The sequence below is a fragment of the Nomascus leucogenys genome, chromosome 11 (assembly GCF_006542625.1).
Source record: "Nomascus leucogenys isolate Asia chromosome 11, Asia_NLE_v1, whole genome shotgun sequence".
Taxonomy (NCBI): Eukaryota; Metazoa; Chordata; class Mammalia; order Primates; family Hylobatidae; genus Nomascus; species Nomascus leucogenys.
In genome coordinates, this window is record NC_044391.1 from 77115796 (window position 1) to 77140976 (window position 25181).

At 39.8% G+C, this 25181-nt stretch overlaps 1 protein-coding gene across 7 annotated transcripts in view; it reads right to left on the reverse strand.

The window, feature by feature from the left end:
* The window catches only part of PLCH1 (phospholipase C eta 1), a 217318-nt gene that overhangs the window by 61314 nt on the left and 130823 nt on the right, over positions 1 to 25181 (reverse strand). For all 7 annotated transcript variants that reach the window (XM_030822742.1, XM_030822744.1, XM_030822743.1 and 4 more), the window contains exons 6-7: positions 11789 to 11882; positions 8739 to 8942 (exon numbers count right to left, since the gene is read on the reverse strand). In XM_030822742.1, coding sequence (XP_030678602.1) covers positions 8739 to 8942; positions 11789 to 11882 — 298 coding nt within the window. The remainder of the gene's footprint in view (positions 1 to 8738; positions 8943 to 11788; positions 11883 to 25181) is intronic.

Below are 25181 nucleotides of genomic sequence, written 5' to 3' on the forward strand. Positions count from 1 at the left end.
TGCTAGCCCACAGGATCTCTCTTTTCCTTATGGCAAGAGGTCATCATCTCAAACACCACCAAGAGCCTAGCAGTTAACATAAATAAGTACAACAGCTCAATGGGAAATGTGTGCCTGAATGAGATAACTACTTACTGTCACTCATTACTAAGTAGGAATGAGAACTTTGGTTGCCAGATCTTCTGAGGAAAGTAAAATGTCTAGGTTTTATTTCTGTGAATTTTCTCAATTTTTAAATACTGGAAATTAATCCATTTTTAAAACTACAACATGGGTCAAACATAAACATTTCTGCAAGCTGAATTTGCATAATGGAATGCTGATTGAAAGTCTGCCTTTAGAGTTCGAGACCAGCCTGGCCAACATGGTGAAACCCCTTCTCTACTAAAAATACAAAAAATTAGCTGTGTGTGGTGACGGGTGCCTGTAATCCCAGCTACTCAGGAGGCTGAGGCAGGAGAATCGCTTGAACCCGGGAGGTGGCGGTTGCAGTGAGTCAAGCTCGTGACATTGCACTCTAGCCTGGGCAACAAGAGGGAAACTCCGTCTCAAAAAAAAAGAAACTCTGCCTTTAATTAGGACCATACAGTTCCGAACCACGTATGTTCTCTATTTTAGTAGCACCTTCTCCTATATGTGTGCTTTGTGTATTACCCCAGGAGATATCTCTGTTTTTCTTCTAAAACATTCAAAATGTTCACCATAATTATAATGTGATTGTAATGGTTAACTTTTCATGTCAATGAGGCTTGGCTATGATGCTCAGTTATTTGGTCAAACACCAGTCTATGTGTTCTCTGAAGATATTTTAAAATAGGATTAACATTTAAATCAGTAGGCTTTGGGTAAAGCCGATTACGCTCCACAATGTGAGTGGGCCTTGCCCAGTCAGCTGAGAGCCTTAAGAGCAAAGACTGAGGTTTCCCTTCAAGGATAAATTCTCAACACTGCAACACAGAAACTGCCTGAATTCCAGCCTGCTGGTCGGCTCTACAGATTTCAGATTTGCCAACACCCACAAGCATGAGAGTCAATTCCTTAAAAATCAGCCAACGAATCTCAATCTCTTGCTTTCTCTACATATCTTATTGGTTCTGTTTCTCTGCAGAACCCCGACTAATACAGCTATCTATATTAATCCACTAAACATTGGCTGTTCAAATATCCCTATGGGAAAAAATAGAAAAAATAAAAAACATTCACGGTTGATACAACAGGAATGCTAAAAACAATGTTTAAGGATAAGATGCTGTTAAGAAAACCAAACGTTCTGAGATACTATCAGTGTCTACTATTCCTTGGGGCCTGCAAATGAGGTCAAATGTATCAACAGCATCTTCTCACAAGAGAAGCGTCATCCATATTTTTCCATGTACTTGACAGTCTTTAGTTTGTCTCTGGAAATAATTATGGAAAAAAAATTAACAGGTGTTTCAAATAAGATATAATTTTAACAATTTTTACCCTGTTTTGTGGTCCCTTCTTGGAGAAGAAAGGGCATAACAGGATTCTTCATAAAGGAACTAATAGCTTTTCCAAAAGAATGCACAGGTGACAAAGCAATACCTTGCCCGACTTGCTTACCGTGTCTACATCAAAAATTAAAACTACACGAGTCATGAAAGAAGGCACTCTTTGGCTAGTATTTACAACATAGGCAGAATATTCATAACTGAGGATAAGAGGTTCTCCTAATGTTCACTTTTTATATCTAATTCCATCACTTGTCTGTGAGATGAAGATAACAACATTCCCAAATGGTACTGGCATCTTAATATGTGGCATCCGTGGCCAGGTTCAAATGGCAGTGAAGTTTCCTGTAAGTGCTAATGCTGTAAATGGGAATGTTGGCAAGGTAGAAATTGTCTATCCAATTCCCCTACTCATAAAAGAGCCGGGGCCCATTTTTCAATCAGGTTACACACTATGGAACCCCAAAGCAAAGCAACTCCGACAAAGATTTGGCCATTCTAAAGACCAAATAGCTAACACGACAGCTTTTCATAATGGAGCTTAAAGATGTTCCACCCTGATAGCACTCCCAGAGATAACTGGAGAAGTCATAAACCGATTACAACAGCGATGCAACATCAGTCCCATGTGAGAATGAAAATCCCCTGGACAGAACATCCATATTTATTAAGCAACTCAGGCTGAAAATCAAGCGAATAAAAGGCCATGTAAAAATGTTATCAATTTGATTTGCTGACAAGCCCACCTCACCAAAAAGACTTACTGCTCTTCCTCAAGACACTATGTACATATCCTGACTGAGGACATTATTGCAGCTGAACTAATGGAGATGGAAAACATAACATTACCAAAATGGAAGCTTGAAAGTAGAGAGAGCCTACATGTTACAATAGTGTGAAAACACTGTATAGAATCATTCTTCTCCATCTCTCAAGTGCTACACTTGGCAAAAGCTGCTTCAGAAAACAGCTGTGGGACCTGAAATTTTCAATCCATGACTGGCTACATTCTATAAATTGGGTTCTTTAAATTCTAACTGCAGCTGTTTAAGAATAAAAATACCTTCATCTGGCCACATGACAGATAAAATGCCACTAGGTATACACGAGTACCCCGTTATCCTCGGGAGATAAATTCTAAGGCTCCCAGTAGACGCCTGAAACTGCAAAGTACTGAACCTTAAACATACACTCTCGTTTTTTTCCCATATATACATACTTATAATAAAGTTTAGTTTATAGATTAGGTCAGTAAGATATTAAAAATAACTAATAGTAAAACAGAATAATTATACTGCAATAAAAGTTATGTGAATATGGTTTCTCTCTCAAGATATCTTATTTTCCTGTATCACCTTTCCTCTTGTGGTGAAGAAGGAACAGAGATTTCATCACACTACTTAGAATGGTACACAACTTAAAACTTATATGTTGTTTCTCTCTGGAATTTCTATTTAATATTTTCGGGGTGTGGCTGACCATGGCTAACTGAAATCATGGAAAGTGAAACCACAGATAAGAGGAGACTACTATACATACATTGGTGTCTCTGTGCCCAAGTTTCAAATGTGGACTAAGGTCTTCAAATGACAGAACTGACAGAAATTGTCAGGAGGACCACAGATATCATGTCACCAAATGCTAAGCCTTCAGGAACATCTAAATATTTGGGCGGTAGGCCTAATCACAAATGAAGCAAATTCCTCCTTTTAATGCCAACCTCCCCTCTATGTTGTGCTCCTCACTTTCTCTGGTCATCCTTATGTGACCTGACAGCCTCATTCAATTCCTTAGGGCTGGTCATGTCATTCAATGCTTGCTCCTCCAAAAACACACAGACTTTCTGGAGAACACTGCAATTCGAGAGTCAGACCAACCTGAGTTCAAATCCCAGCTTCCAAGCTTCCTAACCTCGGGAACTTAGGCCATTTATTTAACTCTGAGTTGAATCTCTTAAGAAGAGATTATTCCCTCTTTCTTGGTGGTGTTGCAAGAATTAAATGAGAATGCATGGAAAACACTTAGCCAGGACCTGGTCCACTAAAGGCGCAAAAATCATAGTAGGTCCTCTTTTCCTTCCTACAATACATTCAAATCCAAGGTGACAACCACTATTTCTAGTAAGAAATAGGTCAAACACACAAAAACAAAACGAACAAACAAATACAAAGAAATAGGTCAAATGCAAAGCTGACCAAGTCTCTGAGATAAACATATTCTCCTCAAGAAAAACATTCCAGAAATAGTAGTTCAACTTCTATTGTCCAGTTATAGATTATTCTAATAATAAGAACTTTAAGCCAAATACTAGGGAAAGAATTTACTGATGCAAGCTGGTGAGGAAGATTATTTGGGAGCATATAAAAAATTGCATATCCTTTAAAATTATAGTACAGCTGTGCATAGCCTCGTTTGTACAAGTATCTGGAGAAGGTAACCTTTTGGACATACAGAGCCAAGTAGCTTCTTTGTATTACAGCAGCGATTGGAAAACAGGAAGTAAGAAGGTACAAGAGAAGGCTCTTGTTCAATGTCATCTACTGCACACAATTTCCAAAAGCTCCCATTTTAGAATTAAAAGACTACTGGAAAAGCAACAACTAAAAATCATGTGTACTTTATCATGAATTATCTTAATCAGATAACTTTCCTTCTTAATACCCTAAACAAAGCTGGAGGTTTAGAAGTTTTGAGTCGGTATAAGGAATTAATGACAGAAACATGGTTAGGCTTGGGTAGGATACTGATTTTGGACAGGTAAACCAAAAAGAGAAGCCTAGGTATCTGAAGGAACTGAAAAGCAAAAGAAATAGAGCAGAAGAGACAGAATTAACAAAGTTGTAAAATTGTCTAGAGTTGACTATCACTTCATGGAGTCACTAAAAGTCATTTTCCGTACTTGAACCTCCAAGAAAGTGTCACTATTTACAATGATAGGCAACCATCAGTGTGAATCCAGTGAGGCTGTGTGCTCAGGGCATCTCTATGCATGCCAGACATGAAAACTTGTTGAGTGCTGAGCAAAGGGCTGAATAATGGCTGAGAGCAGAATGTCACCTTGAGACCTCTTATTGCTTGAAAGGATTTTCTTCCTCTTAATATTTTATAGTATCTTCATTATTCAGTTGTTTAAGCTACTCAATTGTTAATCACTATTGCTGGTATGTACTCTGCAACTATTGCAAAAATACTATTGAATGACTAAATTTACAGAGCATTCAATTTGTAGTCATCCTAATGTTTCTGTATGCAGGTAGTTTTTAATACCTGTCCATTTTTTAAGCATGTTGATTTACCTTAATAACATTACTGTCACTTTTGTAGCAGAAAATTCAAGCTAGAAACTATCTGACAAAGAAAGGCCCTTCCAGTTAAGCAGTCTTATCTCATTGTCCTACTGCTTTATTCATTGCCCTACACTTTCCACCATGCCTAGGAAAACCAGTCATCCCACTGCTGACTCCCAGCACATTCCCTACCAAAACCAAAAGACAATTCACTGTGCCTCATGGCATCTCCATTCAATCATAAACCAACTCCCTTTTATCTTCAGACTCCCTTTGGAATTCTCCTCAACCTCCTTACCCTGGCTAAGCACCAGCTTACCTTAGAGGGCACTACTTCCTTTCTCCAAGGATGCTCTTTTGTATAAATCACAGAAGATTTAGATATAAACCAGAAGGCATTATCTATGCCTTTACTGCTACTTTTAAATGATTGTTCTTCTACACTCATTAAAAAATCTCTCCTCTTTTGAAGTTTATTCAATCCAGCTATACCTTTCTGGCATCTTCCAATCACCTTTTCTATAGCATTTTTTTTTTTTTTTTTGGAGTCTCATTCTGTTGCCCAGGCTGGAGTGCAAAGGCGTGATCTTGGCTCACTGCAACCTCCGCCTCCTGGGTTCAAGTGATTCTCCTGCCTCAGCCTCCTGAGCACTGGGACTACAGGCGCATGCCACCACGCCCGGATAATTCTTGTAGTTTTAGTAGAGATGGGGTTTCACCATGTTGGCCAGGCTGGCCTCAAACTCCTGACTTCAAGCCTCGGCCTGCCTCAGCCTCCCAAAGTGCTGGGATTATAGGTATGAGCCACTGCACCTGGCCGCATTGTTTTTATACTTAAGTGTCTGGTTTATAGTTTTTAATCTCCAATCTGCTCCTGTCTGCATACTTTGTAAATTAAAACACCATGTAGCCATCTATTTAATCCCTTAGCACTGACTTCCTCAAGGCCAATAGTCCCTTGCTTCACTCTGTTTCCATGATGCTCACCCATGACACAATCTGGAAATTGTCACCTGTGACTAAATCCCATTGCAATGACAGCTCTCTGTTCTCATTTTTTTAAAGTGTGATGACAACTTTCCACATTTTTCTATTTATTTGAGTCTTCTAGTCTCTTAATCTTATTTTATGGCCCCCTATCCACTTCACTTCCTTTCCTAGAACCATGGAGCCCCTGTCAGTTACTTATAAGAGCTCTCACCATGGCCGGGCGCGGTGGCTCACGCTTGTAATCCCAGCACTTTGGGAGGCCGAGGCGGGCGGATCACGAGGTCAGGAGATCGAGACCACAGTGAAACCCCGTCTCTACTAAAAAATACAAAAAATTAGCCAGGCGTGGTGGCGGGCGCCTGTAGTCCCAGCTACTCGGAGAGGCTGAGGCAGGAGAATGGCGTGAACCCGGGAGGTGGAGCTTGTAGTGAGCCGAGATTGCGCCACTGCACTCCAGCCTGGGCGACAGAGCGAGACTCTGTCTCAAAAAAAAAAAAAAAAAAAAAGAGCTCTCACCAATACCTCGAAGATATTTAATATGATCTAGAAATCCTGAGACTTGGATCAATTCCATAATCTGTCTTCACTCTTTCTCTAAGCAGATGAGTACTGTTGGGGATGGGATCAAAGGAAGTCTAAGCATCCAGATTTTGAACCAGTAAAGATTGTTTTTGAAATCAGCTTGGCCTTCCCTGACTTACCTTGTCAATTCCTTTCCCATTCTCTGATGACTTCTTTAACAATTTGCTGATTTTAAGCCCTGTGGCCAATCTCCACCCACTTTATACTGAGTGGATGATGTTCTCTCCTACTTCTCTGAGAAAACAGGCATGCGCCCTTTCAAAACCTCTTGTCCCCTTTATCCCACCTGAAAACAAACCTATATTATTTCCCCCACTTCCAAGTCTCAAAACTGCCCCCCAGCCTATATCATCAAACATTTGGATGCAGAAAAATGCCCAGTCACCAATCCACAACAGGTAACCAACTGCCCACTAACATATCACCAACCCACATAGCAAGGGCCACCAACAATTCCCTGCTGTCAAATGCAACTAAATTGGATACTTAGTTTTATTTTACTTTTCTGTTCCCTGTGGCATTTCCGGCTATTCCTTTCTAACCCTTTCATCCTTTAGATCCAAGTACTCCTGTTCTCTGCACTGGCCTTGCTGGCTCCCCTCACGCTCCCTACTCCTAATCGTTGTATCACTGAAGTCCTCAGGCCTCTTTCTCTTTTCCCCTTCTCTCTGTAAGTGATCTTGTACACTTCCATGATTTTAACTACCACATACCAAGTTCAGCATTTTGGAATCCTTATCTTGCCCAGACTCTTCATTAAGTTCAGACATTGTTATCCAAATGACTGATAAAGATGTCCACGTACATGTTACAAAATCAGTCTAAATTCAGCAGATGGAAAACTAGACTCATTTAGGCTCTTCTTCTCAGATTCCCTACAGTATGGGGTGGCACCATCCACCTTCTAGCTCTCCCCTTCGTTCCTTTCATTCTTTTCTCTCACCAGTTTCCACTAAGTTTACCTCTTCAATACTGCATCCTTAATATCATCTCTTTCTCACTTAGTCCAAGATTTTGGAATCCTCCCTTGGATTCACTGTGATAGCCTTCCCACCAATTTCCCGCCTCCAGTTTCACCTCCCTTCCCCTCCACAAACACACATCAAAAAAAAAAAAAAAAAAACTTTTAAAATTATCCTTTCACACTGTTGCCCAAATAATCTTTCTAAACTGCAAATCTGATCATATCACTATAGATGTTAAAACCTTTCACTGGCCCCTCATTACCAAAAACTAAAATTGAAATTCCTCACCATAGCACTCAAAACCCTTTACAGCTGACCCCCAGCTCCCTTCCTAGCCTGACTGATTTCTCATCACACTTTACCTCATACTTCATTCTCCATACCACCACTTCTATACCATTGCATATCAACCAACTGGTGGAATTTTCACATTGTTTCTCTCTCTCTCTCTCTCTCTCTCTCTCCCACACACACACACACACACACACACACAGGTGGGGTCTCACCATGTTGCTCAGACTGGAATGCAATAGCTCTTCACAGGCACAGTCACAGCACACTGCAGCTTTGAACTCCTGGTCCCAAGCAATCCTCCCACCTCAGCCTCCCAGGTAGCTAAAACTATAGGTGTACAATACCATGCCTGGTTTATATTATTTTTTTTTAAAATGTTCATCCCTTCTACTAGACTGTGAACTCCCTGAAGACAGAATTCCTATTTTACTTAATTCTGTATACTCACCACCTGGAACCCACTAGAAGTTTAATAAATGTTGGCTAATTGATAGACCATGAAGTATCTTAAAAACAAAGAGCTTGGCTGGGCACGGTGGCTCACGCCTGTAATCCCAGCACTTTGGGAGGCTGAGGCGGGTGGATCATGAGGTCAGAGATAGAGGCCATCCTGGCCAACATGGTGAAACCCCATCTCTACTAAAAAGACAAAAATAATTAGCTGGGTGTGGTGGCATGCACCTGTGATCCCAGCTACTCGGGAGGCTGAGGCAGGAGAATCTCTTGAACCTGGGAGGTGGAGATTGCACTGAGCCTAGATCGTGCCACTGCACTCCATCCTGGTGACAGAGCGAGACTCTGTCTCAAAAAAAATAAAAAATAAAAAAATAAAAACAAAGAGCTCTCCTGAACTATTTTTGCAATTGTATAATTAAAAATATCTTTCTAGGAAGACTTTGATTTTCATCATAATTTCTCAGCAACTAACGGTATGCTTCACAACTGCTAACACAGATCTCTTTCTCCCAATTTAACAATAAGGAGCCAGAGAGAATTATGAGTTAAGATTGACTTTACAATGAGCAGAAAAGTAGTATTAACTAGTGTGAGAGTGTGTTTTAGGTCTCCATTCTTTATACTAGACTCGACAGACTGATTAAAGGACAGGGTCACCCATATACACCGGAGCTCAGCAAAAGTGCACGTACCTTCCACACAGCGACAGCCCTCTTGCAGCACCCGTGCGTACATATCCACTTTGGACTGAGAAAGGAGCTGGTCTCCCGTCAGGTATGTATTGTGAGAGGAAGCAATGTAGTAGTTGCAGAGGGGCTGATCCATGTCTTGGTACACTTCATGGTGCAATGGGTTAAATATGTCACAGGCAGGACTACGCATGAAGTTCGTGAAGCCTTTGGAAGAAAGAGAGTGACTTACTACAGCTTTCAAGGCATATATACTTAATGGCTCTAAGAGGGGCAAAAGGGGTCAAAAAATGTTCATAATGATCATCTTATTTACCCTCAGGATGGCCTTTGTGGAGAAAACTGGAGCAATGGGAGATTTGCTTGAGTTCAATAGTATGGTTTGGATATTTGTTCCACCCAAATCTCATGTTGAAATATAATCCCCTATGTTGGAGTGGGCCCTGCTGGGAGGTGTATGGATCATGGGGGTGGATCCCTCAAGGCTTGGTGCTGTCTTTGCAATAGTGCATGAGTTCTCCTGAGATCTGTTTGTTTAAAAGTATATGGCTGTCTCCACTCCACTCACTCTCCTGCTCCAGCTCAAGCCACGTAGCCTGTTTCCTCCCACTTCACCTTCTACCATGAGTAAAAGCTCCCTCCAGCCTCCCGAGAGAAGCCAAGCAGATGCTGGCACCATGCTTCTGGTACAGCCTGTAGAATGTGAGCCAATTAAAACTCTTTCCTTTATAAATTACCTAGCCTCAGGTATTTCTTTCTTTCTTTTCTTTTTTTTTTTTTTTTTTTTTGAGATGGAGTCTCACTTTGTCGCCCAGGCTGGAGTGCAGTGGCGCGATCTTGACTCACTGCAACCTCCACCTTCCAGGTTCAAGCGATTCTCTAGCCTCAGCCTTCCAAGTAAGCTGGGACTATAGGCATGCGCCACTGCGTGTAGCTAATTTTTTTGCATTTTTAGCAGAGACGAGGTTTCACCACATTGGCCAGGCTGGTCTCGGACTCCTGACCTCAGGTGATCTGCCCACCTCGGCCTCCCAAAGTGCTGAGATTACAGGCATGAGCCACTGCACCCGGCCAGGCATTTCTTAATGGCAACACAAGAACAGCCTAATACAGTCAAATAGACAATGTCAGAAAATGAAATGTGACTTTTAGGAATAGCCTTTTAAATATAACCTAATATATATATACATATATATATATAGACATGTTGACTTTTTAAGAATTTTGACTAGGTAGAGGAGGGGCCAAGCCGTTTAGTGATGACTGAACTCAAGCTATGCTTATGCAGTGTGACTGATGCCATGCTAAAACCACAGTTATACCAAGAGGTACCCTGAACAACCAGCAATTGATAGGTTATTACATTCATCTGAAAAACAGTAAAGTCGGTGCCATAGTTAAGGTAGTAAGTCAAAAGTTAAATACTGTCTAAATTCAGGGTGTGATTGACAACCAAATTGGTCTGAAAAAATGCTGCTAATGGCTGGCACATTTTATAACTTTGAAATAGTCCTTTAAGATTATTTAGAAAACCCTATCAGTTTTTTTACAATCTTTCAAAATATAATGCCTGGGTCAAAGAGGTTTTCATTAATATAACAAATAAATATATGGATGACTCATAAGTACCTAAATAGAATAATTATTAGGGTAAATTATTTCAAGTTTTCAAAAATCATTTGGTATAATTATATTTATAAATATCCTTTGAGACTTAATTGCTTCATGCCAACTTTTATGTCCATAACTTAGGAAACCATGTTTAATTCCATCTTTTCGGGCCTCACCAAAGAAAAGATTCATTTCTTAGCACAGAATAGGTCCAAATTAGTTTACCGTCTCTGGTTGTTTTTAAAACATTTTTTAATGATGTAAGATTTTATTTTATTTTATTTTATTATTTTATTTTTTGAGACAGAGTCACACTCTGTCACCCAGGTTGGAATGCAGTGGCACCGTCTTGGCTCACTGCAACCTCCACCTCCCAGGCTCAAGGGACTCTCGTGCCTCAGTTTCCTGAGTAGCTGGGATTACAGGCATGCGCCACCATGCCCAGCTAATTTTTGTATTTTTAGTAGAGACGGGGTTTCACCATGTTGGCCAGGCTGGTCTCAAACTCCTGGCCTCAAGTGATCCCCCTCCCTCAGCCTCCCAAAGTGCTGAGATTACAGGTGTGAGCCACCACACCCAGCTAATGATCTAAGATTTTAAATTATTCCTCTTCATTTTAATTACCTACCACCACAGGAAGTAAATAGATGGTATTAAACCCCCCTTGTTCACACTGATCTGGGAGCAGAAGAAATGAGGGGGCCAACGGTCAAAATTGGTGAGATAAACCATGGCTTTACATGCTCTTATAGGCAGCTGGTCTTTCATTAAAGATCATCTGCTCTGCCTGAAAGAGCCTCCTCTTGGGTGACAGCCTACATAGTATTTCTTTACATATTTTAAATACATACATATACATGTAGCTATATTTCTACCATATTATTTATGTCTAACATTCCAGGAGCTAGATTCTGAGTATATAACTGTGGGCAAATTATTTAACTTATTTGAGCCTCACTTCCTCAACTAAAAAATGAAGTCATTATATTAATGAGATTTGTAGTTCCAACAGCTTCTGCAAAGCTACCAATAAGGAAAAACAGTCAGTTGCTACCATTTTAAAGGAAACATGGCAAGTCACTAGTCTCAGAGAGAACTTATTTTAGGACTGAATTTCCCTTCACGAAATTATCAGGCTAATTTCCAAAAATTAGCCAGTTGAGAAAAGCCCAAATATGTCATGGCATCCATCACACGTGGTGGTATCAGGTAGACCTGCTTGAAGTGGAAAATGCTTATGGGCATTGCAAAAGTAAGAGAAATAGCAACGTCGTGGTCTTTGCTTTGCAGGAAAATATATGTGTGTTGTAGATTTCCTTTGAATTATTTATTAATATAATCCCATGGATATCTCCTGATTTCTTTTCCTAAAAATTTTTGCTAGAATTTAACTTAACAGGCTGAATCAAGAAATGAGAAGTAAAGAATATTGGTTATTTTACCTTCTATGCCAAGAACATTTTTCACCTTATTTTCTTCTGAAACTTCAAACTTCTTTATGATGTCAAGACAATAGTCCGTTGTCACATTATTCATCTAAGAAAAACAGAATACTAGTAGAGTACCTGCAATTTCATAAACTATGTTCCCCCACAGTAAAAAGACATTGACTGATTTTGCATTCTTCAAACCGTGCAAAGCACCTAAATGAGCAGGGTTTGGGGTTACTAGTGTCACAGCTACTTTCTCGTTAGAGAATGGCCATGATCTCAATCTTCTTATGCATCTTTTAGATTGAATCAGTGAAAACAGCCCTTCAACTATTAGACAAATGTTCCCTGTGAAGCAATGAAATAAAATCAGTTATCAATGTGAATCCATTGCCAAAAATACACTCACTATAAGCTAGCAGCTACCTGCAAAAATTAACATTTCCTACACAAACACACTAAAGTTTGCTGATCACAAATATATGTAGAAAAAGAATGATTCCCTACGAAAACAGAATGTTTCTAAGTACATGTACCTCTGTGTGTGTGTGTGTTTGTGTGTGTGTGTGTGTGTGTGTGTGTGTGTCCATAGAACCATCCACTGAGCAGAGCAGTCTGCCATGGTAATTCAGGAACACAAAGGTTAGCAAGAGGAAATAAAAATGAAAAGCTAGGTGAGGTAGCTAGCATAACAACTCTGGAGCTAGACTGCTTGTGTTCAAATCACCTAATTCATATTATTAATAGTGTGACTTTGAATAGGTCACTTACCTTTTCTGTGGCTACCTGATAGTGGAGTGATAAGGATTAAATGAATCAATATTTGCAAAAACATTGTGTGGCACCAAAAAGGCAGTATATACTATTATTAATCTTATTGAGTCAGTCTCAAATTTGCTACATGAACAATACATGCTGAGCGTCACGGGGAAAAGTAAACTCTTCAGAAATAATTTCTTTAATTAAACAGCAACATTAAGAATGTGATATTTCGATCAAAAATCCATTTAGTCCCACGATCTACCATTGACATTTAAAAATATTAATGAATAATTATAGAGGAAGCTAATTTTGTGAGCTAGTATTTCATATTTTAATTATATTTTCTCAAATATTCCATTTTTGTTTAGGTTTAACACAACGTTTTAATAAAATGTAGTTTTTCTAAACAGTCTATTTAAATGGGGTGAAGCACTGCCGTATGGCTGTTTTTTGTCAGTTCAAAAGAACACACAATGCTTTCTTTTCAAACTAGCATGGTGGCTGATGCATCCTTTGAGTAAATTTTATAGTTCTTATTCTATTCAGGGGCCCATATTACCGGAAACTACCTGAAAGTATTACAAATAAATGAAACTGCAATACCTCCAAGGAACTCTACTGACCCAGGCAGGCTTTGAGCAGCTCATTAATTTGTCTGCTGTGAGCTAGAGAAATTTGGCACATGCAGTCTAAAAGATAAATAATTTTTCACAAAATAAAATGAACCAAATTGATAACAATTTTACATGCCATGTAACGACTAAGTTCACTTTGCAATTATTTTGTTTATAAGGCCACTTGTTCAGAAATATAGAGGTCTTAAACTGGACTCAGGTAGACTACCAGAAGCCCACGTAATCTTAAAAAAAAAAATGAAGAAACAGCAAAACAACTAACTCACTGAGATGATGGAGCTAACTGCAGGTGAGCAGAGAATATGTTACTAATTCAGGATACAATGCAGACTTTTATAACAAAAAACATCATATTTGAAAATATTCCTTGAATTAGCAAAAATATTAGTAAGCATTCTGTGAAGTTCATAAATTTCTGGGCACTGTAAAAGAATTAATGGGAAAAAATAATCTACTTTCTACCAAAATTGGGGTATTAAGGATTGACTCTGCGAAATATAGTAAAACCCCATAATAATGAGAATTGAAATGTAAGAGTCAATCGACTCCCAACCTTCCCTATCCTCTGATCTCATTTAATTAATCTCCCAACAGCAAAATCCTGCATTTTACATAATTGAGTTTTTTAAGACTTCATTTAAGTTATAAGTTTATTGTATGACTGAAGGTTCAATATAGGTTAATGCTGTTTACTGTCCTTCTTCACCCTGTTTTGCTTCCTATTTGACAGAGCTGATAGGGAGAAATTCCTATTTCTCCCTTCTCCCTATTACTCTAACCCTGTTTCCTATGGAGTTCATTTGAAAGTTTTGTTTGTCATTGAACATCTGAGTCACTTGCTGTCTCCAATACTGAATATTGTTCTTTCTACACTAGGCAACTGGTGCTAAAAGAAGAACTTAAGATAAAATTTGATGTATTTTAATAATGACTCTACATTTATATAATGCTGTCAATGTGCAGTAAAGAGCTTTTACACACATAATCTTAAATAGTTCTTAGAATAGTCTTGTAAATTTAGTGTTTTTATCCCTGCCTTATAGATAGAAAAACTAATGTTGATACAGGTTAATTAGACATCACCATCAAAGTCACAAAACTCTAAGAGGCAGAACCAAAGATCAAATTTGGACCTTCTTGACTTCAAGTCCAAAGCACTTTCTTGTATAACTATTCCCTGGTAATTTTTCTTTATTTCTATTGAAAAATTAAAATGCGGGATGGAGCCAAGATGGCCGAATAGGAACAGCTCCGGTCTACAGCTCCCACCATGAGCGACGCAGAAGACGGGTGATTTCTGCATTTCCATCTGAGGTACCAGGTTCATCTCACTAGGGAGTGCCAAACAGTAGGTGCAGGACAGTCGATGCAGTGCACCGTGCACAAGCCAAAGCAGGGCGAGGCATTGCCTCACTCGGGAAGCCCAAGGGGTCAGGGAGTTCCCTTTCCTAGTCAAAGAAAGGGGTAGCAGACAGCACCTGGCAAATCGGGTCACTCCCACCCTAATACTGCGCTTTTCCAACAGGCTTGGAAAACGGCACACCAGGAGATTGTGTCCTGCACCTGGCTTGGAGGGTCCTATGCCCACAGAGTCTCGCTGATTGCTAGCACAGCAGTCTGAGATCAAACTGTAAGGCAGCAGCGAGGCTGGGGGAGGGGCGCCCGCCATTGCCCAGGCTTGCTTAGGCAGTAACCTCTGCAGACTTAAATGTCCCTGTCTGACAGCTTTTAAGAGAGTAGCGGTTCTCCCAGCACGCAGCTGGAGATCTGAGAACGGGCAGACTGCCTCCTAAAGTGGGACCCTGGCCCCCGAGCAGCCTAACTGGGAGGCACCCCCCAGTAGGGACGGACTGACACCTCACTCGGCCAGGTACTCCTCTGAGACAAAACTTCCAGAGGAACGATCAGACAGCTGAATTTGCAGTTCACGAAAATCCGCTGTTCTGCAGCCACCGCTGCTGACACCCAGCCAAACAGGGTCTGGAGGGGACCTCTAGCAAACTCCAACAGACCTGCAGCTGAGGGTCCTCTCTGTTAGAAGGAAAACTAACAAACAGAAAGGACACCCACACCAAAAACCCATCTGTACATCACCATCATCAAAGACCAAAAGTAGAAAAAACCACAAAGATGGGGAGAAAACAGAGCAGAAAAACTGGAAACTCTAAAAAGCAGATTGCCTCTCCTCCTCCAAAGGAACGCAGTTCCTCACCAGCAATGGAACAAAGCTAGACGGAGAATGACTTTGACGAGTTGAGAGAAGAAGGCTTCAGACGATCAAACTACTCTGAGCTACAGGAGGAAATTCAAACCAATGGCAAAGAAGTTAAAAACTTTGAAAAAAAATTAGACGAATGTTTAACTAAAATAACTAATGCAGAGAAGTGCCTAAAGGAGCTGATGGAGCTGAAAGCCAAGTTTCGAGAAATACGCGAAGATTGCAGAAGCCTCAGTAGCAGATGCGATCAACTGGAAGAAAGGGTATCGCTGATGGAAGATGAAATGAATGAAATGAAGCGAGAAGGGAAGTTTAGAGAAAAAAGAATAAAAAGAAACAAACAAAGCCTCCAAGAAATATGGGACTATGTGAAAAGACCAAACCTATGTCTGATTGGTGTACCTGAAAGTGATGGGGAGAATGGAACCAAGTTGGAAAACACTCTGCAAGATATTATCCAGGAGAACTTCCCCAATCTAGCAAGGTAGGCCAACATTCAGATTCAGGAAATACAGAGAATGCCACAAAGATACTCTTCGAGAAGAACAACTCCAAGAAACATAATTGTCAGATTCACCAAAGTTGAAATGAAGGAAAAAATATTAAGGGCGGCCAGAGAGAAAGGTCGGGTTACCCACAAAGGGAAGCCCATCAGACTAACAGCTGATCTCTTGGCAGAAACTCTACAAGCCAGAAGAGAGTGGGGGCCAATATTCAACATTCTTAAAGAAAAGAATTTTCAACCCAGAATTTCATATCCAGCCAAACTAAGCTTCATAAGTGAAGGAAAAATAAAATACTTTACAGACAAGCAAATGCTGAGTGATTTTGTCACCCCCAGGCCTGCCCTAAAAAAGCTCCTGAAGGAAGCACTAAACATGGAAAGGAATAACTGGTACCAGCCACTGCAAAAACATGTGAAATTGTAAAGACCATCGAGGCTAGGAAGAAACTGCATCAACTAATGAGCAAAATAACCAGCTAACATCATAATGACAGGATCAAATTCACACATATCAATACTAACTTTAAATGTAAATGGGCTAAATGCTCCAATTAAAAGACACAGACTGGCAAATTGGATAAGGAGTCAAGACCCATCAGTGTGCTGTATTCAGGAAACCAATCTCACGTGCAGAGACACACATAGACTCAAAATAAAGGGATGGAGGAAGATCTACCAAGTAAATGGAAAACAAAAAAAGGCAGGGGTTGCAATCCTAGTCTCTGATAAAACAGACTTTAAACCAACAAAGATCAAAAGAGACAAAGAAGGCCATTACATAATGGTAAAGGGATCAATTCAACAAGAAGAGCTAACTATCCTAAATATATATGCACCAAATACAGGAGCACCCAGATTCATAAAGCAAGTCCTGAGTGACCTACAAAGAGACTTAGACTCCCACACAATAATAATGGGAAATTTTAACACCCCACTGTCAACATTAGACAGATCAACGAGACAGAAAGTTAACAAGGATACCCAGGAATTGAACTCAGCTCTGCACCAAGCAGACCTAATAGACATCTACAGAACTCTCCACCCCAAATCAACAAAATATACATTTTTTTCAGCACACCACACCTATTCCAAAATTGACCACATAGTTGGAAGTAAAGCTCTCCTCAGCAAATGTAAAAGGACAGAAATTATAACAAACTGTCTCTCAGATCACAGTGCAATCAAACTAGAACTCAGGATTAAGAAACTCACTCAAAACCACTCAACTACATGGAAAGTGAACAACCTGCTCCTGAATGACTACTGGGTACATAATGAAATGAAGGCAGAAATAAAGATGTTCTTTGAAACCAACGAGAACAAAGACACAATCTCTGGGACACATTCAAAGCAGTGTGTAGAGGGAAATTTATAGCACTAAATGCCCACAAGAGAAAGCAGGAAAGATCCAAAATTGACACCCTAACATCACAATTAAGAGAACTAGAAAAGCAAGAGCAAACACATTCAAAAGCTAGCAGAAGGCTAGAAATAACTAAAACTAGAGCAGAACTGAAGGAAATAGAGACACAAAAAACCCTTCCAAAAATTAATGAATCCAGGAGCTGGTTTTTTGAAAAGACCAACAAAATTGATAGACTGCTAGCAAGACTAATAAAGAAGAAAAGAGAGAAGAATCAAATAGACGCAATAAAAAATGATAAAGGGGATATCGCCACCGATCCCACAGAAATACAATCTACCATCAAAGAATACTACAAACACCTCTACGCAAATAAACTAGAAAATCTGGAAGAAATGGATAAATTTCTCAACACATACACCCTCCCAAGACTAAACCAGGAACTAAACTAAATCTCTGAATAGACCAATAACAGGCTCTGAAATTGTGGAAATAATCAATAGCTTACCAACCAAAAAGAGTCCAGGACCTGATGGATTCACAGGCAAATTCTACCAGAGGTACAAGAAGGAACTGGTACCATGCCTTCTGAAACTATTCCAATCAACAGAAAAAGAGGGAATCCTCCCTAACACATTTTATGAGGCCAGCATCATCCTGATACCAAAGCCTGGCAGAGACACAACCAAAAAAGAGAATTTCAGACCAATATCCTTGATGAACATTGATGCAAAAATCCTCAATAAAATACTGGCAAACCGAATCCAGCAGCACATCAAAAAGCTTATCCACCATTATCAAGTGGGCTTCATCCCTGGGATGCAAGGCTGGTTCAACATACGCAAATCAATAAATGTAATCCAGCATATAAACAAAACCAAAGACAAAAACCACATGATTATCTCAATAGATGCAGAAAAGGCCTTTGACAAAATTCAACAACCCTTCATGCTAAAAACTCTCAATAAATTAGGTATTGATGGGACGTATCTCAAAATAATAAGAGCTATCTATGACAAACCCACAGTCAATATCATACCGAATGGGCAAAAACTGGAAGCATTCCCTTTGAAAACTGGCACAAGACAGGGATGCCCTCTCTCACCACTCCTATTCAACATAGTGTTGGAAGTTCTGGCCAGGGCAATCAGGCAGGAGAAGGAAATAAAGGGTATTCAATTAGGAAAAGAAGAAGTCAAACTGTCCCTGTTTGCAGATGACATGATTATATACCTAGAAAACCCCGTCGTCTCAGCCCAAAATCTCCTCAAGCTGATAAGCAACTTCAGCAGTCTCAGGATACAAAATCAATGTACAAAAATCACAAGCATTCTTGTACACCAATAACAGACAAACAGAGAGCCAAATCATGAGTGAACTCCCATTCACAATTGCTTCAAAGAGAATCAAATACCTAGGAATCCAACTTACAAGGGATGTGAAGGACCTCTTCAAGGAGAACTACAAACCCCTGCTCAATGAAATAAAAGAGGATACAAACAAATGGAAGAACATTCCATGCTCATGGGTTGGAAGAATCAATATCGTGAAAATGGCCATACTGCCCAAGGTAATTTATAGATTCAATGCCATCCCCATCAAGCTACCAATGACTTTCTTCACAGAATTGGAAAAAGCTACTTTAAAGTTCATATGGAACTAAAAAAGAGCCTGCATCGCCAAGTCAATCCTAAGCTAAAAGAACAAAGCTGGAGGCATCACGCTACCTGACTTCAAACTATACTACAAGGCTACAGTAACCAAAACAGCATGGTACTGGTACCACAACAGAGACATAGATCAATGGAACAGAACAGAGCCCTCAGAAAAAATGCCACATATCTACAACTATCTGATCTTTGACAAACCTGACAAAAACAAGAAATGGAGAAAGGATTCCCTATTTAATAAATGATGCTGGGAAAACTGGCTAGCCATATGTAGAAAGCTGAAATTGGATCCCTTCCTTACACCTTATACAAAAATTAATTCGAGATGGATTAAAGACTTACATGTTAGACCTAAAACCATAAAAACCCTAGAAGAAAACCTAGGCAATACCATTCAGGACATAGGCATGGGCAAGGACTTCATGACTAAAACATCAAAAGCAATGGCAATAAAAGCCAAAATTGACAAATGGGGTCTAATTAAACTAAAGAGCTTCTGCACAGCAAAAGAAACTACCATCAGAGCCAACAGGCAACCTACAAAATGGGAGAAAATTTTCGCAACCTACTCATCTGACAAAAGGCTAATGTCCAGAATCTACAATGAACTCAAACAAATTTACAAGAAAAAAACAAACGACCCCATCAAAAAATGGGCGAAGGACATGAACAGACACTTCTCAAAAGAAGACATTTATGCAGCCAAAAAACACATGAAAAAATGCTCATCATCACTGGCCATCAGAGAAATGCAAATCAAAACCACGAGATACCATCTCACACCAGTTAGAATGGCTATCATTAAAAAGTCAGGAAACAACAGGTGCTGGAGAGGATGTGGAGAAATAGAAACACTTTTACACTGTTGGTGGGACTGTAAACTAGTTCAACCATTGTGGAAGTCAGTGTGGCGATTCCTCAGGGATCTAGAACTAGAAATACCATTTGACCCAGCCATCCCATTACTGGGTATATACCCAAAGGACTATAAATCATGCTGCTATAAAGACACATACACACGTATGTTTATTGCGGCACTATTCACAATAGCAAAGACTTGGAACCAACCCAACTCCAACAACGATAGACTGGATTAAGAAAATGTGGCACATATACACCATGGAATACTATGCAGCCATAAAAAATGATGAGTTCATGTCCTTTGTAGGGACATGGATGAAACTGGAAACCATCATTCTCAGTAAACTATCGCAAGGACAAAAAACCAAACACTGCATGTTCTCACTCATAGGTGGGAATTGAACAATGAGAACACATGGACACAGGAAGGGGAACATCACACTCCGGGGACTGTTGTGGGCTGAGGGGAGGGGGGAGGGACAGCATTAGGAGATATACCTAATGCTAAATGACGAGTTAATGGGTGCAGCACACCAACATGGCACATGGATACATATGTAACAAACCTGCACATTGTGCACATGTACCCTAAAACTTAAAAGTATAATAATAATAATAATAATAATAATAATAATAATAAAAGAAAAAAAAGAAAAATTAAAATGCTTACTTTTAAAACTGATAGGTTTTTTTAATTTCAATATAACTGAAACTCCTAAATCATTTCTTTACTTCAAATCAATTATTACAATTTAACTTCTTTTATTATTCAAGATTAGACTCCATTCTCTTTTCCTTTATTTACTGTAGTTCTTTAGTCTCATCCAGAAGAGAAAAGACTCACTGGTCCTCACATTAAAGGACAACTAATTTCAGATATATTAGTTGTAGAAACTAGTCGTAGATCTATAAAATACCCGTATTCTGACACTACCTATTTATCCTCAGACTTCCTGTAAGTTTTTTAGCAAAACTTTTCCTGTGAATGAAAATTTAAAACAAAGTCAGAAGGGGTAAACAATTATATTTCTTATGGCTATGATTCTCAACAACACCAAGTGCAAAATCAATGTATCATTTGCAAAAATTCTAATATTGCTAAACCTTACTAGCTTATTTTTATCAAAGTGATATATTTGTAAATAAATAAGTCAAAACTAAGATCTTTATAACTAAAACCAGAAGTCCCCCGCCTATACCCAGAATCACTCCCCAAAGTCAATAATGCCAATATTTCTAGATATTTCTTTTGAAATCGGTCTTTACATATATATTTGGAGACGGAGTCTTGCCCTGTCACCCAGGCTGGAGAGCAGGGATCTCACTGCAACCTCCGCTTCCTGGGTTCAAGAAATTCTCCTGCCTCAGCCTCCCGTGTAGCTGGGATTACAGGCACGTGCCACCAAGCCCTGCTAATTTTTCTTATTTTTAGTAGAGACAGGGTTTCACCCTGTTGGCCAGGCTGGTCTCGAACTCCTGACCTCAGGTGATCTGCCCGCCTTGGCCTCCCAAAGTACTGGGATTACAGGTGTGAGCCACCGCACCCGGCTGTCTTTATATTCTTAATTATTGTGTTTATAATGCTATATTGTACACTTTAAAAACTATTGACTTCTTATTGTGTTAGACATTATGTTAGATCTTTAACATAATAATAAGATCTTCTGGATCAGCAGATCTGCCTCTCTCTGCCTATCCTCTCACTATAATTATATCATCCAGTTTTTATGAAATATACGGTGTTTAAATTATTCCAAGTATGCCAATGTTGAACAATGCTGAATCCGCTGTACACTGTGATTGTGTTTCCTTTCTCACAGAACATTTTTTATGATTACTTGCTGCCATTCCTACTCATTTGGTTAACATTTAATGTACCTATCACAAATTATTCCCAATGACTCTAATGGTCTCTCAAGTTCCACATAATCAAACGCAACAGATAATCCATGAATTGTGCTTTTTTTCTCCTTACAAAAGTTCTCCTTCTTTCCTGCTGGTTGGGTTCTGGAACAGTATTCAGCTTTTGCTCTGACTTTATTCTGTCACTCTTGTGCAACAGCTCTCAGGAAGTAAATTCCTTCTTTCCCTCATGTGTTTTTGTGTGTGCTCTGGTGTATTTGTCTTTTATTTCACACACACATTTGCTTGACGGTTTTTGGCAGAAAATTCTAGGTTGAATCATTGCTCTCATGATTTTTGGCTTCCAGAATTGCTGTTGAGAAATCTGATGCCATTCTGATTCCAATCCTTTTCACAGGACCAGTTGTTGTTTGCTAATTAGTTTAGTTTAGTTTTCTCTTTTTACAAGCACTCAGGGTTCCACTTTATCCTTGGCACTGTGAAATTTCACTCTGATTTGCCTCTTTGTGGATCTTTATACTGAGGTTGGCCCTCGTTTGGGTTTGTCAGTCTAGAGAATCTTACCTTTCCATGCTAATAAATTTTTTGTATTATTTATTTGATAAGTTTCTCCCTTCTATTTTCTCTTATTTTTTTCTATTTCTTTTTTGTTTGTTCTTCTCATGCTTTTAATTTCCAAGAGCTTTTTTTGTTTTCTCTAAATCTTCTTTTCTCATGGCATCCTTTTATTTCTTAAGAGACAGGTCCTCATTCTGTCACCCAGGCTGGAGTGCAGTGGCACAGTCATGGCGCACTGCAGCCTCCAAATCCTGGGATCAAGTGATCCTCCCTCCTCAGCATCCCATGTAGTGGGGACTACAGCCACACACCACTGCACCTGGCTGATTTTTTAATTTTTATTTTTATTCTTATTTTTATTTTGTAGAGACAGGGTGTGGCTATGTTGCCCAGGCTGCTCTCGAACTCCTGGCCTCAAGCAATCTTCTCACCTTGGCCTCCCAATGTGCTGGAATTTTAAGGAAGAGCCACTGTGCCCAATCTGTCATAGCATCTTGCTCTTGCTTTATGGCAACAATATTTGAATCATTCTGATAACATTAACAGTAATTTTTAAAGTTTCCTCCTCCTTGCATTACCTCTGTTTCCTCCAAGTTTCTTGTCTCTATTTATTTGCTTTAGTAGTCTCTGTTCTTTATAGTAGAGGATTTCCTCAAACATTGGTAAGCCTTGGTTATTTAAAACCAAAAAACCTGGGAACTGAGTATTGGAAGATGGCTATGGTTTTCACATCTCAATGCATAGATGGTCACTAATCTTTGCATTCATTCTCTACTTCTGTGAAACAAACCACCCCATAATCTAGAAACTTAAAACAACGACTGTTTATTTGACAACAATTATGTAGGGTGGCAAGTCAGACTGGGTTCAGTTGGATGGTTATTCTGCTGTTCTCATTTAGAGTTCTTCATGTGACTACAGGCATCTGGTTACTTGCCAGATGGTATAAGATGGCCTCACCCACATGTCTGTGGTTGGTGCTGGCTGTTGGCTGGTCCTCTTTCTCTATGTAGTCTCTCATCCCCAAGGAAACTCACCTGGTTTCCTCACATGATAGTCCCACAGTTCCAACAGGGTGAGGATGAAATCTTCAAGACTCCCTGAGGCCTAGGCTCCAGAACCTGTACATCCGTCCTACCACAATTTATTAATCAAAGCAAGTCATTAAACTGGCACAGATTGAAGAAGCAGGAAAATAGAATTCAATTCTTGGTGGAAGGAGTGGCAAAGTTGCATTGCAAAGACACATACGTATGGGAATATGGCAGTTATTATAGCCATCATCATAATCCCCATGTTTTCCATATAGTGGCATCACTTAGTCAAATCCTCTTACTTCTTTTTTTTTTTTTTTAAGACGGAGTCTCACTCTGTTGCCCAGGCTGGAGTGCAGTGGCGCAATCTCAGCCAAATGCAACCTCCACCTCCAGGGTTCAAGCGATTCTCCTGCCTCGGAATCCCGAGTAGCTGGGACTACAAGCGTGCGTCACCACGCCCAGATAATTTTTTGCATTTTTAGTGGAGACGGGGTTTCACCATGTTGGCCAGGCTGGTCTCAAACACCTGACCTCAAGTGATCTGCCTGCCTCAGCCTCCCAAAGTACTGCGATTACAGGAGTAAGCCACCGTACCCAGCCCCCCTTACCTCTTACATACAGTTTTATGCCAGGGTAGAGAAACAGATTTTGTACAGTTGCCCTACTACAAGGGTTGGGGGAGAAGATCTGAAGCCCTAACCATATCTTAAACAGACTTTCAACCAATGCTTGTTTTCAACCTCTCCTCTCCTCTTTTCAGGAATATCACGTAACTAACATCAATTTTTGAGCTTATCAGGGGCTTCCCCTGGGCCAATGGAGTTGCTTCGAGGCTTCTCACTCTATGAGATTGAATTTCAGTGCTCTGGGGTCTCCTTTAAATCAGACAAGTTTTAAAATTTTGTTGCTCCTCTCCTGTTCTCTTTGTCTCTGTGGTTTTACACAGGGGGATTGTCTTTACTGTATTTTGGGATAATTTCAAGAGGGAGTGAAGAAACACCTCTAAATGAATGGTCATTTCATATTCAACTGAATAAGACAACCATAGTAATTATTTACCTCCTCAAACTAGCTACCTCTAATTCATCCTAAAAGGAAACCACACATTTCACAGCATTTGAATAGATGATTTCACAGAAAACGTTATTTGGGAAATATAGTCAATGCAGCAAAAATATTACAAGATATAATTACTCTGAATGATCTCTCAACTGCTTTAATTGTGAATAATTAAGAAAAATCAGCCAGGTGTGGTGGCTCATGCCTGTATTCCCAGCACTTTGGGAGGCCAAGGTGGGCGGATCACTTGAGGTCAGGAGTTCGAGGTAAGCCTGGCCAACACGGTGAAACCCCATCTCTACTAAAAACACAAAAATCAGCTGGATATGGTGGCGGGCACCTACAATCCCAGCTTCTTGGGAGGCTGAGGCAGGAGAATCGCTTGAACCCAGGAGTCAGAGGTTGCAATGAGCCGAGACAGCACTACTGCCCTCCAGCCTGTGTGACAGAGCGAGACCCCATCTAAAAAAATAAATAAATAAAAAGAAAAAGAAAAAAGAAAAATGATACGGAAATTCAGGAAAACACCTCAAAGGAATGGTTTTATATGAGGAAGGTGCAAAAAAGATAAAGATACATTATAACCAGAATGGGATAGTTATAAGCAAAGGAGACTTTATAATTATTTCTCATGAGAGAGAATATTAGAATGATTCGAATGACCCTAACTCTTACCAAATCATTCTGGATTCAATGAAGGATAAGGAAGGGAGAGGGCACAGATGACTCCTATAATTGGATCAGAATGATCAAGGAAATGTTTCAGCAGAAAGAATAAAGGGGCTAAAGGTGCAATTTTCAGAGCTACTACACGGGTAATGTATAGATCTCTATCAGATTACAATAAGGAGAGGGCCCTGTAGCAGGGAAACAG